Source organism: Ursus maritimus, unplaced genomic scaffold, assembly GCF_017311325.1.
Source record: "Ursus maritimus isolate PB19 unplaced genomic scaffold, ASM1731132v1 scaffold_6, whole genome shotgun sequence".
NCBI classification, from domain to species: Eukaryota; Metazoa; Chordata; class Mammalia; order Carnivora; family Ursidae; genus Ursus; species Ursus maritimus.
In genome coordinates this window covers 33,816,726-33,832,333 of record NW_024426774.1, presented here as the reverse complement: position 1 = coordinate 33,832,333, position 15,608 = coordinate 33,816,726, and the positions used below count along the sequence as shown (strand labels likewise).

Genomic DNA, 15,608 nt, shown 5'->3' with positions numbered 1-15,608 from the left:
TAGGAGATGCCGTTTCCAGGGGAACGGAGATGCCATCTTTTGAGTACTTCATCTGAGCTACAAGTTTCTTTCTTTTTTTTTTTTTTAAAGATTTTATTTATTTATTCGACAGAGATAGAGACAGCCAGTGAGAGAGGGAACACAAGCAGGGGGAGCGGGAGAGGAAGAAGCAGGCTCATAGCGGAGGAGCCTGATGTGGGGCTTGATCCCATAACGCCGGGATCACTCCCTGAGCCGAAGGCAGACGCTTAACCGCTGTGCCACCCAGGTGCCCCTGAGCTACAAGTTTCATACTCATGATTCTCACACTTTCAAGCAGAGAAAATGAGCTTATTTCCATTTTACAGATGAAGAAACTGAGGCTCACAGGAGTCAAGTCACAAGACCAAGGTTAGACCATTCATGAGTGGTGGAGAGGTGATCCCACTCCAGAGTGTAAGCTATTCCAGTGTCACTGAACCCAATGTCCTGACCCACTGGTTGGCAATGGTGTGGGTAGGGAGGCCGTTAATGAAGGAGCCCGTCATTACAATTTTTAGCGCAATAAGTTGGAACTGCCCTTTTAGTCCTCTCTCCCAGGAAATACCTCCCCACGAGTCCCGAGCAAGGAACAACAGCAAAGTAATAGGTATGGCTTGCCCCAACCCAAGCAGCTGCTGAAGGGAGCTCCCGGGTCAACTCCTCCCTTCCTTGAAGAGCCAGAGCCTCCCGGCAGTCCCCTCAGATCAAGGGTGGCAAGGGCAAAGCCTGGCTGTGACATCAGGGCTGGGAGCGCAGAACTGCCCCCCCCCCCGGGTGCTCAGCAGAATAAAGTCCACAGGCTTGAGTGGCCAAGCCCCACCCAGTCCCCCGCAAGCCTAGGGTGTGTCTGCAGAGGACAGAGGGTATGTTCCCAAACGCCCCAGCATCCCGACAGCCCAAAGCTCCATCCACACCCCGCCCCAACTGCAGCAAAGGGGACATACTCGTCACAAAATCATTCACAAGAGCCAAATTTATTTTGACCCCTCCGAAATTGGCAAGGAAATAAGCACAGTCAAACAGTGCGGTCCCACGTGCAGAAACGTCTTCAGATACGCGATCTCATGGGACCTGACAGTCACCCTGCAGGGCAGGCAGGGCAGCTAACTATTGATCTGCTTTATGGAGGGCTTCTCTGGGGGACCCAGGCTCCACACAGGACTGTAAACATTCCACCCAGATGCCTCCCTGCGTCTGCTCCAGGCTCCTCGATACCCCAAGATGGGCTGGGGTTCTACCCGATACATGCTGATATCCGACGTTCCTCCGCTATAAAACCAGGATCAGGCCGCCCCATCTCTGAATAGAGGCCATTCTCCCTGACATGACCTATGGGTACCAGGACTGCTAGGTCTACGGTGGCTGCACCGGGTGGTCAGCCAAAAGCCTTGGCAAGCTTTGGGCACAAATGAACCTGGGAGATAGTTCTGGTGTGGGCAGAAAAATGGGGCTCCTCCTTTCTCCACTGGCCCCGATCTGTTGGGGAGGAGAGAAGAGCCATTGCCTCCCTGCCTCCCTCTCCCTGCTAGGCTTGCTTCTGACCAGCTTTTCTGACTCTCCCAGAATGCGGGTGGGGGGCTGCACCTCCTCCCTCTGCAGAGGCCAGGCTCAGAGTCAGACTCAGTCTGCCACCTGCATCAGGAGGCCCTTTCCAGTCCTCAGAGTAGGGGGGCCCTACGTGGGGGTCACGGCCTCGATATCCCAGCGACATACAGGGCACCTGGCCGAGTCCCTGAAGACCCGCCAAGCGCAGTAGCTGCAGAAGTCTGTGTGGCCGCAGGGAAGAAGGCAGGTGTTGGCAGCACGGTGGAAACAGATGGCACACTCCTCTCCTGCTGCAGCTGGGAAAGGGGACAACACAGGTTGGGGCACGTGGGAGCAAAGGGTGGGCAGCCTACTCACGCTATAACTACAGGGCAGAGAACCACGCAGTCCTATTGTGAAGAATATTACCTCACGAGAAAATGCTCACAACATAAACGCAAAAAAAAACCACTGGCAAGAAAACCATAATGTACACACATATATATCATAAAATTCCAACTTAGAAAACAGGAACACAGAGCACAATTCCCCACAGATACATGACTACAAAATGGTAGGAGAAAACTCCACCTAAAAGGTAATCGGTGGTTTTTTTTTAACTTCCATATTTATTCTTTAATATTTATTTTACTTCTGTTTGGCAAATCTTTTATTATGAACATGGACTGCTTTTTAAAGCAGGGACAAAATAACACTATTTGTGCATGAATGTGCTCTTGTAACTTGTAAAGTTAGCCAATGTTTCTAGAAGGCAGAGCTGTTAAACTGCTGTTAGGGTTCCCGTAGGCAGTACCAAATCTTTTGGCCTAAAGCCTGTGGGAGACTTCATGGGACTTGGAAAGGCTTTAGTTGAGCCCCCAGAGCTGGGGTCTCCCGTGGTGCCTCTGGTGCTGGAGCCCCGGGGAGCCCCTGGGGCTGGGGGAAGCCACTCACCTTCAGGCTGTGGGGTCTCATCACTGAGGGTCCGTGGTACGGTTGAGGGGAAGACACTGGCTGTGGGATCTGAGGCAGAGAGGGAGACTCAGGGCCCAGGGAAAGCAAAGCCAGGGTGCTCCCACCCCACCCCCACCAGCCCCTGAGGTAGTTTCGTGGGCTTTCTTGCCTGGAATGCATTGCTGGAGCTCCCAGCTGATCTTATGGCCCCAGCCGTCCCTTCCCCAGTTTAACCCAGCAGAGAATTCTTGAGGCTGTAGATTTTTTTTCCTAAACCACCCCACCCTTCCTCTAGACATCTCGTCTTTGCCCTGCTGTCGCTGCCCGACTGGAGACACTCAGCATTACCCACCTTCCTAAACCCAGATGTGCATTAAAATCCCCCAGGAGGCTGGGAAAACAGGTGTTTGGGCCCACACCAGACCTACCAAGACAGGTGTCCCAGGCGTGAGGCTTCAGCAGCTGCGACAAGTGATTTTAAAAACGGGACTGCTTGTGTAGGCCCCTGACGACTAGCACAGGAATGCCAGTATTTCTTTTTATGGATGTTTCCTGTATCCACTCTCCCTGAAATCCACCTCCTTTCAGGTGGCTAGAGGGATGCTTCTAGTCTGCCCACGCACTGGCGGAACGGCTCACTTGACCCGCACAAGCAGTCTTCCCGGGCAGCTCTAACGCTCCTACTCGCGTTCCCTTTGCTTGCCGCCCTTGACTCTTGTGAACTCCTACTTAGACAGCAAAACCCAGCCTCCAATCGCTTCCTTTGGGAAACAGCCCTTTAACAGATGTTTGGAAGGCTAGTCGTATCTTCTTAGCATTCTCTAGGGACAAGGTTGCCCTCCCTTTGGGTCTTGTCCTTCTGGCGTCCCCAGTGCCCATCTTCATAACCGGCCCTGGGCAGGAGCTGATGGGAAAACTGCATATGAAAAACTGAACGGATCTCCCCACGGCTGTGCGCGGGGAAGCAGTACCACCCGAGCCTCCACCTCCCACCCAGGGGCGGTGCCTGGGTCCCCGCGGGTTGCCTCACCCAGCAGCTCAATGGCCTTGGTGGTCCCGTACACGTCCATCACGGCCCAGAGCGGGGCGCCCATGAGCACGCCCTCGCGCAGCAGGAGCCGGGGGCCCGCGTTGACCCTGGCGAAGAGCCGGCCGCGGCGGTTCACCCAGAAGCGGACCACGTTCCCCGGCAGCGCGCCGTCCTCGGGCAGCACGGCCGCCCACGTCGGGCTCTGCTGCTCCAGGTCTGGGCACACGAAGGGCGGCAGGCTGGGCGCGGACACCCGCGCGGGGTCCAGGCGCGTGAAGCCCACGCGGAGCCCGCCGCACCAGCCCTCCTCTTGGCCCAGCACGCGCAGCGCCACCCGCTCGCCGGGCCGCACCGGCCGCTGGCTGAACACGATGCCGTCGTGGAACGTGGCGCGCCTGTGCGCAGTGCACCGCTCGGCGTCCAGACGCACCTGCGCGCCCTTGGCCTCAGCGTGGAAGCGGAGTATCTCTCGCGGCGCCTCGGCGTCTGTGGGGGTGGGGGTGGGGGTGGGGGTGGGGGCGTCAGTGCGGTCTGGACCCCGCCCCACCCGCTCGCCATCTCCCTGGGGCCACTGCTCCTGCCCTCATCCAGGGCCCCCCTCCCCCCACCAGAGAAAAGCGTGCCGGGGATCTGAGTTCCAAGGTGAACTTCCCCAAGCGTTAGTGCCCCTCCCGGAGGGATGTTGTAAAAATTAAAGGAACTGGTGCTGGTTGGTACCGGCTCTCAACACCTGCTAATGGTCATTGGGATTAAACAGAAAAAGCATTTTTTAGAACAGTAGATATAATATGATCCAGGTTTTCTTCGACACATACGTTTATATGTTTAGTAACATATATATTCTATCTGTATCTAGAAACAATCTGAAAGGAGATGGGCTTGCTAATGAGGGTGAGCTCTGGCAGATGGGTCCTGGTGTTCGCGCTGTTTTCCTCTCTGTTTGTCTGACTTTATCATTGTCCCACAGAGAACCTGCACCATTTGTGAAGGCCACGGCCCTCAGTGAGGACCACTTCCTTTTCTAGGAAGAGAAAGGGGTCCAAAAAAAAAAAAAAAGAAAGGGGTCCAACAGTCCCCCCACAGGGGGAGGTGGGGGAAGGGGGGCACGGGCTGGAGAAGGAGTCCCAGGTCTGCCCCTCAGAATCCTGGGCTGGGCCAGGGAAGGCCCACGGCTGGGCTTTAAAATCAGGGGACTTCCCAACCTGACTCCACTTGGCAGCCAGGAGAGGAAGTTCCCTACCGAGCAGCCCTTCCCCTCCAGCCCCAGGTCTGAGCCTGGAGGAAGCTGGTGAGCTTCCTGCCCACAGCTGCATGTAGCCAGCTCCCAGGCCTCATCTCTCTCCCCTCCACTTCTCCCCTCCTGTTCTGCTCTTTCTGGGTTGGAAGATGGGAGCTGAAACTAGAAGGGAATTCAGTCAGAACTTGAACCAGACCCCAACCCAAAAAAGCAAGGCCCCTACCCTCCCAGGTCTCATCAGTTTCCCCAGCCTCATTTCTCTGACCACTCACAAGCCTGCGAGATTCCAGCAGGTCACAAGGAGGGGAGGCTAAATCTGGGCAGGTACAAGGGATACCCTTCAGGTCATAGGGAATGTGTCCCTGATGGATTCAGGTCAAAGGCAAGCCTACCATGGTTCTCTCACCTGAGGCCTTAGAGACAAGCACTCACTCTGGCCTTGGGGACCTCTGAACCCTGCTATCCAAGTTCACCCCTCCCTCACCCAAGCCCCTTGACTGACTGTCACCCCTTTCTGGAATACCCTCATCTCTTCCTTCCTTCCTGATAGTTTGCCCAGATGCCTTTTCCTGGAGGCTATGCACAAGCAAGGGGGAGTCCCCAAGTAGGCACAGACGGTGACCAGGTACCAGAGTCAAGGGCCCTGACATCAGATGGATTGTCTTTGGGCCCACTGCAGAGTCGCTGAGGCATCCAAGAGGCTCTGTGGAGGGCAGCCATGTCTGATACCCAGATTCTAGTCCCAGCTCTGCTGCTCACCTATGCAGGTCACTGCCCCTCTGGGTATAGGCCTCCCTATCCACCAATGGGATTGATATCCACCAATGGGTATGGCCAGCCATGGCCTGGAGTCTCCAGGTACCTGCCTGGAAATCCTGAATGTGAGGAGTTAACTGCCCACTTGGGCAGGCATCATGACTTTTGGATGTCTCCCCCTGCCACACCCCCAGGCAGATTCAAAGAGAATCTTTGCAGGTCTCTTGGAGTTTAAGTGACAGAGGGTCAGCCCTCTGCTCAGCGAGGACCTCCCTGAATCTTCGTCATCTCTAGTATCACCCGTCCAGCCATCAAGCCTCTTGGGTGCCAGGCACAGATGAGCCCTTACAGCGTGTCTTTCGTTGCTCCCACAACCTGCAGGGAGGCATGCAGAGGGCGTGGAGTGGGAGTGGCTCTGCCCACCTCCACCGCCAGGAGCTGAGGAGCCAGGGGCTCGCTGCTGCCCCTGCACTCCTCCCACGCTGCCTCCTTTCTGGCACCACCGTGACCTGGAATCCACACTTGCCACAGCAATAGAAGCAGCAGCAACCGTGGCTTGGTCCCCACCCTCCTCACCACCTCCCCCCGCCCCAGCTCTGGGTGCTACCTGCTGCTGGGTTGTGAGCCTCGGGTGCCCCTCGGGACCCAAGGGCTGAGGCTCCAGACTCTCTGCCTGGGACGGAGCAGGGTTCTGAGACGCAGTCCAGACCTCAGGTGGTAAAACACCAGGTTCTCCATCTCCTGCCCTGCACGCTACCGGCGCACTGTGGTTTCAGGTGAGGCTCTCAGAGAACTGTCGTGCCTGGTAACCTTTTGGTTTGTGCCTCTGGCAGCCCCGTAAGCTGGCAGGGCTTACATTGGCCCTGGCCTGCAGATGAAGAAACTGAGGCCTTAGGGAAAAGTGACTCACCCCAGGTTCCATAGCTTCCCCTCTCCTTCTATATCCCTGGTCTTGGGACCAAGCTTAGGGCTCCCACTTACCAGGCTGGGAACAGAGCAGGGCCCCCATCAGCCTGGGGTCCTCGGGCACAGGTCCCTGGGTCTGGAAGGAATTGTCTGTGGAGAAGGCTCGTGGACAGGTTTCCAAAGATTCAGCGGTCTCCTTTTTATGGGACAGGATCGTGTTACAAGGTTGATGATTAATTAGAGGTTGCTGTCACGGGTTATGATATCCGGGGAATTTCCTGATGATTGCCCCTGGCTCACAGCAGAACTGCTGCGGCTCGCTGACCTAAAGGAAGCAAGGACTCCGGAGATGGCCTGGGTAGGACTTAAGACAGACTTCTCCCCGACTTCTGACCGGTCGTTCTCAGCCCGCTGCTCAGTATAATTGCCTGAGGCGCATTAGTAAGTACTCACACCCAGACCCTCCCCAGAGACTCTGATTCCAGTGGCCTGGGGTGGGGCCCAGCATCAGTAGTTTTGAAAAGCACCCAGAAGATTCTAGTGCACAGCCAGGGTGGAGATGCCTTGCTACAGACCCCAGGCATACAGGAGGTGCTTAATCAATGTCGCTGAAGTGGACTGAATTGAATTAGCTGCATCCCAGGACCTGTGGAGTTGCCCCGGCCCTGGGTCTCAGGCAGAGAAGAGAGGTGTTGATTGTTCTCCCAACCTTGTTGGAGTCAGAATTCCACTTTCCACAGTCTGCTACAAAACACAGCGTCCCACAGGAGGTCGTGCCGAACGCCTGCCTCCTGGTGTGTTCACTGTGGCAAAGAAGTCAAAGATCTCAGGCGTCTGGCTGGCTCAGTCGGTAGAGCAAGTGACTCTTGACCTCAGGGTGGTGAGTTCAAGCCCCAGGTTGGGTGTGGAGTCTATTTAAAAACAAAAACAAAGTCAGAGATCTTCTGCCCCCTCCATTTCTATAGGAGAACTGAGGCCGGTGGAGGGAAAATGGCTTATTCTAACCTGGTACTTCCCACAAAGCAGCAAGCGTGGGAATCTCCCACGGGGATCTTATTAAAATGCTGATTGGTTCAGAAAGCCTGGGGCTATGGCTGGGATTTTACGTTTCTAACAAGGTGGTTCTGCAGAACCCACTTTAGGTGGCAACGCCCTGGGTTAGTTTGGAGGCTTATGGGTACCCTGGCCCCCCACCTCCAGGCTAAGCCCTTCCCAAGACCCCAGATCAAGGCCATGATCAGTGACTACTCTGAACTCAGCTAAGGGGAGGGATATCCCCATGCATGTCTCTGGAGGAGCTAGGGACAGTGGTCCTGGTGACTGGGCTGGGGAGGTTGTTGAGGTGGGAAAGGTTGGAGGGTCTGGTGACCCAGGTTCTGCCTCCTGTGCTTTCTTGCCCTCCCCTATCCTCCCTGGGCCCTGGTGTCCCCATGTGTAAAGCAGGAAGCCAAGGTGAGCTGGTTTCTGGGCCTTTCTGGCCCCGACATGCTGTGATTTTAGTCTTGGCAATGGAGAGGTGATGGCAGTCTGGCCCCAACTGCCCTCAGAAGATGTTGCCTGGACCCTGGACCTTCTCTTCCACACCACACCCCTGGCCAGCCTCCCTCGGGTTCCCCCTCTAGAAGTCTTCCAAAGGCAAACGGATGAGAAAAGTTAATAGCAATCACGGCGAGTCCAAGATTGGTGGTTCCACCTGGTCCAGTGAGGTGAGGGCCCCACGCTTTATGGTCCTGCGGGCGCAACGTGAGAGATACTGGCTTAGGGCATCGCCTTATCTCTGGGCGTTGCTGGGGCCCAGAGATCCCCCCCTTCCCCCCCCCTCCACCTGTATCACTGGCTGCCTTGGGTGGTGACCAGAGGGCTGGAGCCAAGAGCACCTCGTTGATAAACAATAATCTTACAAAAGAAGTGATTATGGAAGTTTATCAGGGAAATCAGGTCCCCTCAGCCCTGGTGGAAAATTACCTGGCAAGCTGCAGACATCAGGCTACCAGCTGCCAAGAGGCTGATGTGGTCTAGCTCCATCTTCAGGACCTCAGTGGGAGTAGGCATTCTGAGGGGCTGCCATCCTGCCTCAGGCCTGACGCCTGGGGTGCAGGGGTGCCCAGGCAGCACCGCCATCACACACTTAACTGTTCTAAGTCCAGTACCGTCTTAACCTGCTAATCCTCGTGGCAATTTCTCAAAACTATCTATTTATTGTAATCATTCCCATTTTACAAAGTGGGAAACTGAGGCACGAGGAGGCGAAGCACATGGTTCACAATCACAAGGCAGTCAGCTACAAATCCGGACTTGGCCTCGGCCGGCTGGCTGGAGAACCAGGGCCTTAACCGCTGTGCTACTGAAACCGAGCCAAGCCCGCAAAAGCTGCCAGAGCTTCTGCAGCAAAGAAAGAGGCTGTCTGTTGGTGTGTCATCACCCAGGAGTACCGGGGAGGGGGGGGGGCTAATGCTCCCAGGCCGAGCTCCCCAATGGCTTACAAGCAGGGGTTTCAATAGGATGAAAATCCAGGGTGTCTAGGGTCTTGGATCAAGCTGACTGATCAGGGATTACGTCGGCTCTAATCTTTCCTTTCCTCATCACCCGGCAGCATCCTGACTGTTTGGTAAGCTGGTGGCCCTGCTTCGGGGACCTGGTTGTTCCGCTTTAGGGGCCTGGAACTGGGGCGAATTCTCAGCAGATCGCATTAGTGCTGTCATCTCTAGACCGCAAGGGCAGAAGTTCTCCGTCCTGGAACTGTCGCTAAGCTGCAAGCTACTATTATCGTTTTTTCCTTGCAAACATGACACATGTTTGTTCTCTCAGGCAGAAGAGCGTCCCATGGACTTTTCCGGATCCAACTTAATCTTATTTCCTGAGGCATTTTTACGGGTTTTTAAAACAGTAGCTATGGGGCGCCTGGGTGGCTCAGTCGGTGAAGCGTCTGCCTTCGGCTCGGGCCATGATCCCAGGGTCCTGGGATGGAGCCCCGCATTGGGCTCCCTGCTCAGCAGGCAGCCTGGGTCTCCCTCTGCCCCTCACCCTGCTCGTGTTCCCTCTAGCTCTCGCTCTTTCTCTCTCTCAGATAAATAAATACATACATACATAAAATCTTAAAAAAAAAAATAAAACAGTAACTAAGGGTTACAGGACTCGGGTCAGCTAGGAGCCAGATGTCTGAATCGTGGGGTCTGTGGGGTCTTGCATCCCCAGTTGTCACTATGCCCCCTCCGTGCCTCTTCACTTAGGCCACTTTGCAGCTTTCTGAGCATTTAGTGGTCCTCCCTGTTGGACTGTGCTGACCCTACAGTAGGAGCTTTATGGACTGTTGCTAACGGGTTCTCAGAGTGAGGCAGAGGCCACCTCAATGGAGACCTTCCCTCTCCTCCAAGCCACCTACACAGCTGTTGTGCACATTTGCTCCAAGACAGTCCTTGAAGCGTCCCCTGGTGGCTGTAGTCAGTACTGCAGGCTGTGCTGAGGCCCTGGAAGCTAGGAGGGCAGACAGGTCAGAGGGCTGAGACTTCTGCGGCCTCCGGCCTCCGCACCTCCTTTCCTGACCCCGAGGTTCTTCATAGTCCCTCCATCCCTCCCCAGGTTTCCCTCGCCAGCACTCAGCCCTCACCATTTGCCCAGGGCCCCATCATTTCAAAGGGCTTCCACAGAAGCATTTCCTAAGTAGCCTCAAGCACTCTCAGAAGCTAGCTGCTGGACAGCTGTTTCAGTCCCCGCCATACAGCTGAGGGAGCTGAGCACTTGCCCAGGGTCCATGCCAACTGTGGTGGAGCAGAAATGGGAAGCCAGTGGGAGCCGAGCCCAATCTGGGGACAGCTAGGCCGCCCCATCCCTTGTCTGTCCCACCGCCAGGGCCCTGGGACCCCTTATTATGCTTGCCTGTGTTCAGCTGTTCCCCATGGGGCCGAAATCTTGGAGGGCAAGGGGCTGCCATGCCTAGAAACCAGCCCCTAGAACAATCATGGCCATGTGCACAGTAGTGCGTCAGCAAGAGTTTGTCAGTTTCTTCTAAAATTGCTGGCCAACCTACCTAATGACCCAGAGATGCCCCTCCTAGGTGAGTGCCCAACAGACTCGGGTGCATACATCCACAAAGACCGATATGTGACTACTCAGAACAACGTTATGCATAATAGCCCCAGACTAGAAACAGCCCAGATGTCCGTTGTGCTGGACGCTCTGATGTGCTGCTCAACTCCCACTTCAGGAATGAGGAACCTCCAGAGGCTGGAGTGCTCCCTCATGTGGTCAACTGAGGTTCTTGTGCAAGTACCATAGTCCGGCTCCCCCCTGTCCAGTCCTATTTCCACAGGTGTCGACCCCAAGAACACTCGCTAATGAGCCCTGTTAGTAATCTCTGTCTCAGGGGCTGCTCCCTGGGGAACCCAGCCTCCCACACCCATCAACAGGAGAACGGAAAAATATTGCCATGTAGTCACACCATGGAAGTTTCGCGGCAATAAAAACGAATAAAGTACTGTTATCCACAACAACGTGGTTAAACCTCACTGATGTGATGTTGCTTTAAGAGAAGACCCAAAAAGCACCCACTGCACACCTCCACTTATATGAAGCTCAAAAACAGGCTAAATTAATCCGTGGTGTTAGAAATCAGCATAGTGCTCACCTTTGGGACTTAATGACTGGGAAGGGGCACAAAGGAGCCTCCCAGAGGAATTGTCCTCTATCTTGATTGGGTGATATGTAGACATATGGAAAAATTCATCCAGGTGGACCCTCAAATTGCATGGTAATTGACCTTAATTACATATTGGCTAAATTCCCTTCCTGCCCCAAAACGCTGATTCTGAGTAAGGTGATGAACGATGGGAGTATTCACACTTGCTTGGAAAAATTGGCCCTAGAAGCCAGAGGGCTTAGCTAGTACTGCCGCCTGGTGGGGAGAAACGGAACTGACTGTGGGTCTGATAGCCTGGAGGGAAATGGTTGGGGACCACACAGGCTCCCACTTGCATCCTTGGGCACTTGTCTTCCTTCCCGCCCACTTGATTCCTGCTGATGAGACACCCAACAACTCTGGGAGGCTACCATACCCTCTGGGTCAATAGCTAGACCCCTGCTGGGCCTTGGGGTCCGGAAGTCAGGAAAGGGAGGCTAGGGTGAGCCAAGCAATTAGTCAGCCCCTAGTTAGGTCTGTGCTGTTCCCTCCGTCCTGCCGCCCTGTCCAGATTTTCCTGGGCCCTGATTCTGCTGTGGGCCTCCACTGCCCTGGGCCCCCTGGCTCCTGCCCTACCAGCACCACGGCGCCCTTCATGGTGTGAGTGTGGAGCCTTTCAGAGAGGGGAGCCAGAGGAGGGGGAACCCTAGGGGGCCAACTGGCTGCTCAAGGTAAGAGAAAGGGCAAAGGGAGAGGTTTGGGTTTGGTCTCCTGTTTTCCTTCTCCCTGTGTCCCCCTTCTCCCACACACATCTGTCAGAGAGTCTGTCTTGGAAGTTTGTGGCAGCTGCCCTGGGAGCATCGTGTGTGTGTGTGTGTGTGTGTGTGTGTGTGTGTGTGTGTGTTCAACAAAAATTTACTGAGCACCTCCTATGTGGCAAGCACTGTACTAATTTCTGGGTAACCAGAGATTGAAGAAAACCCACTCCTCATCCATCGGTCAATTCCAGTATGTCCCAGTACTTAGGTAAGTGCTATGAGAAGACCAAACCGAGGCCTGGGAATACCCGGGGCCTGGGTGCTGTAGGGGGTTGTTATGCCCAGGGAATGGGTGAAGGTTTTGTGGAGTAACAGATATTAAAATTGATACCTGCAACATAATTAGGCCTCCAACAGCAAGAAAGGAAAGAAAGGCGTTCCAGGAAGGAGGAACCACATACGCGCACGTAGAAATGTAATTGTGCCCATTGCTATCTGGTTGTATCAGTTAAGATCAGGATTGCCTGCACATAAAGGAACATCCAAAAGAATGGTGGCTTAAAGGAGACCTGTTTCTTTCTTTTTCACATAAAATAAGTTAAAAGTAGGCAGTCCAGGGTAGCTATGACAGCCCTATAGCCATAAGGAGCCCAGGGTCCTCTACTTTTCTGCTCCACCATTCTAGCACCGGCCTCCATACTCAGGATTACTTTGTGGACCAAAAGGGCTCCTGGAGCGCCAGCTAGCACATTAGCATTCCAGGCAGCAGGAAGGAGAGAGACCCAAAAGGGCATTCCTTTTAGCTAAGTCAACTCACTGGAAGGCTTATGTAACATTTTCATTGACATCTCATTGGCCTGAATTTTGTTATGTGGTCACAACTAGCTGCAAGGGAAGCTGAGAAATGTAGTCTTTATTGGGGGAGCTGCTAAAAATCAGGGTTCTCTTGTCTAGGAAGGAGAAAATGCATCTTAGGTTGGCAGCAAGCCCCATCTAGCCCAGTGGTAGAGTGGGACATTGGTCCTCCACAGTGTGGGCAGAGCTGGCAGAAAGGAACTAAGAAAGACAATTGCTGGGGCAGAGGGAGAGAGTGCAGCCAGCCATCATGAGCAGAGCAGAGACACGTTGTCTGCACGAGCCCGGCCGTGCAGCGTGGGCAAGCAACATCCAGCCAGGAGAAAAGGCCTGGCTTGGAGTCTGGGAAGACACCCCCACCTCAGCCCAGAAACCCGGCTCATCCACTTCACATCCAGAAGGACAGTCTAGCCCTTATCCTCAGAATGATCCCGGACAGAATTTGGGGGAAACCAACATGTCAGGGACAAGCATGGGAATAAGGGCTCTCGAGGACACTGGAGGGGGGCATCAGAGACATGAGAGGTGCCAGGAGTGCGGCATCCCAGAAGCTAAGAATGGGCCAAGAAGGAGGAGTGGGAGGCGGCCAGGTGTAGGGCAGGATGACAGCTGGGAAGTGGCCATTGGGTTTGTCCAGGAGGAGGGCCACCATTGGAGACAGTGCCAGAGGACAGGTGGAGGCAAAAGCCAGGGGGCAGCTCCTGGAGAAGTGAATGTTGTGTGAATGACTGGATCCTGCAGGCTGTGAGTGTAGGGAAAGCGAGCGGTCACGGGGTGCAGGGAAAGAGAGAGGGCGACAGCCAGAGGGTACCAGGTGAAGGAAGGCAGGCTTTGAGCATGAGAACTCCAGCTCATGGGTGCAGGGACATGAGTGTGCGCCATATGGGGACAGGGCCCGAGTGCCATGCCGCCTGTACTCCACTGCGGAGGCATTGCTGGTGGGTGGGGAGGGCGGCTGTTGTTGCGGAGAACGAATTCCGCTAGCCAGGACGACAAATCACCGACCTTTCCAGCAGAATTTTTCAAGATTCCCTGGAGGTCCTTCTGGCCCCACACCAAAGCCAAAATAGCACAGAGAGAAAGAAAATATCTTCCTCCCCCGCCTTTGAGCTTTTGGCCATTGTCAAGGCTCATTTTGGCCATTGTCACTGGGTCCAGCGCCTGGGCCATGGGCACAGTCTTTGGGCAAGGAGTGACCGCCCCCAGGCCCCTCTGCTGTGGCAGAGCTGGGACCCCAGATATGCACAGTGGGGTCCAGACTATTCTGTCCCTTTAGGGGCCTCTCCTCTCTCCACTCGGGCTTTAGGAAGCAGGCTAGGAGCAGACCCATCCGCTAGAGATGAAGGGGTTAAAATAAGGGCGTCTCTTTCCTCACTGGGCTGCCAGCTGTTGGCTACTGCCGCTCTCTCTACTCCTCTTTGTGTGTGGAAGGAAGACAGGGTCCTTGAATTGTCTCAGCGGGACTAAGTTGTCCAGAGCGTTGATTTCCCCTTGGGTCTTTTGGCGACAAAATGCAGGCAAATGCTTTGGGCACCACATGAATTAGGTGTTTCATTGTCTCCCTTTGTGAGTGGACACGTATCTCATCTCTGGTGTGTGCCTTCATTGGGGACCTCGTTGACTCATTCATTCTTTCAGTAAGACAGTTGGCAAACAGTTCCCGGGGCCCATGTGAGCTAAGTACGATGGACTAGCTTAGTGCGGTGGGCGGTACGGAGTTGGCCCTCTGCCACCCACAGGCCGTGGGACTTGGGTATGTTACAAATGGGGAAACTGAAGTTCAAGGTTGAGTAGCTAGTGTAGGTTAAACCAGGATTGATTTCAAAAGTTCTTCATTCTTTTACTAATTCTAAAACAAAGATCATGGCTCCTGGGGAAAGCCCTAAAGGCATTTGAAAGAGGTGCAGAAAGTACGTGATGTGTGGTTGGCAGCCTATGTTTCTTAAAACCCCATGTCCTCGTTCTCAGGTATGTTCCAGACAGACAAGGTGGCTAAACCCGGGGCTTCTGGATCCGTGAGCAATTGCCTCTTTGGGTGAAGCTGTGCAGGGAGCGTGTGTTTGTGGGGGCCGCTCTGAGGAGCCCATGTGCAAGCTTCCGGTCCTCTTGCAGACTGGGGGGTGCTGTGCTTAGAGCTGAGCCTTCTTTTATTAATTTAATTAATTAATTTTTTAAAATATTTTATTTATTTATTTGAGAGAGTGAGAGAGAGAGAGCATGAGCGGGGAGGAGAGAGAGAAGCAGACTCCCCACTGCACAGGGATCCTGACGTGGGGCTCAATCCCATGACCCTAGGATCATGACCTGGGCCAAAGGCAGATGCTTAACCTCCTGAGCCACCCAGGTGCCCCCTGAGCCTTCCTTTTAGCTCCAGAGGGGAACCCACTGCCTCCCCTCAAAGGCTCCAGGGATTCCAGGATGAGGGAAGTCAGCAAAGGCCCCCATGTTTCTCCAGGCTCTTCCTTGCCCTGTTTCTTCCTCCTGCTGAATCCTCCATCCCCGTCTCCTTTCCTGGGGATGTTTTCTTCACAGCAGCCAGCACACCCCAGGATAGGCTCTTCCTTCCTTCCTCCCTCTCCCTTCCTTCCTTCCTTCCTTCCTTCCTTCCTTCCTTCCTTCCTTCCTTCCTCCCTCCCTCCCTCCCTCCCTCCTTCCCTTTCTTTCTAAAGATGTATTTATTTATTTGAGAGAGAGAGAGGAGGGAGAGGAAGAGAATCTCAAGCAGACTCCCTACTGAGTGCAGAGCCTGATGCAGGGCTCCACACAGGGCTTGATGCCACAACCCTGAGGTCATGACCCTGGCCGAGACCAAGAGTCTGACGCTCAACGGACTGAGCCACCCGGGCGCCCTGAGGATAGGCTCTTCTTTGGTTTTACTCAAGTACCACCAACACAGGCCTTTGCGAGCAGCCACGCTGACTGAAGCTCCAGGCCCCTGCCGTGTGAGAGGAA

General features: G+C 54.6%; 1 protein-coding gene across 1 annotated transcript; it reads right to left on the bottom strand.

Annotated features, from left to right (window-relative positions):
* Window positions 1-1,439: 1,439 nt before the first annotated feature.
* NEURL3 (neuralized E3 ubiquitin protein ligase 3) lies at window positions 1,440-6,531 on the bottom strand. Its single transcript, XM_008700186.2, has 4 exons — window positions 6,504-6,531; window positions 3,530-4,015; window positions 2,500-2,568; window positions 1,440-1,862 (listed from the first exon to the last, which is right to left on the bottom strand). The coding sequence occupies exons 1-4, from the start codon at window positions 6,529-6,531 to the stop codon at window positions 1,696-1,698; spliced, it is 750 nt and encodes a 249-aa protein (XP_008698408.2). The 3' UTR covers window positions 1,440-1,695.
* Window positions 6,532-15,608: the final 9,077 nt, after the last annotated feature.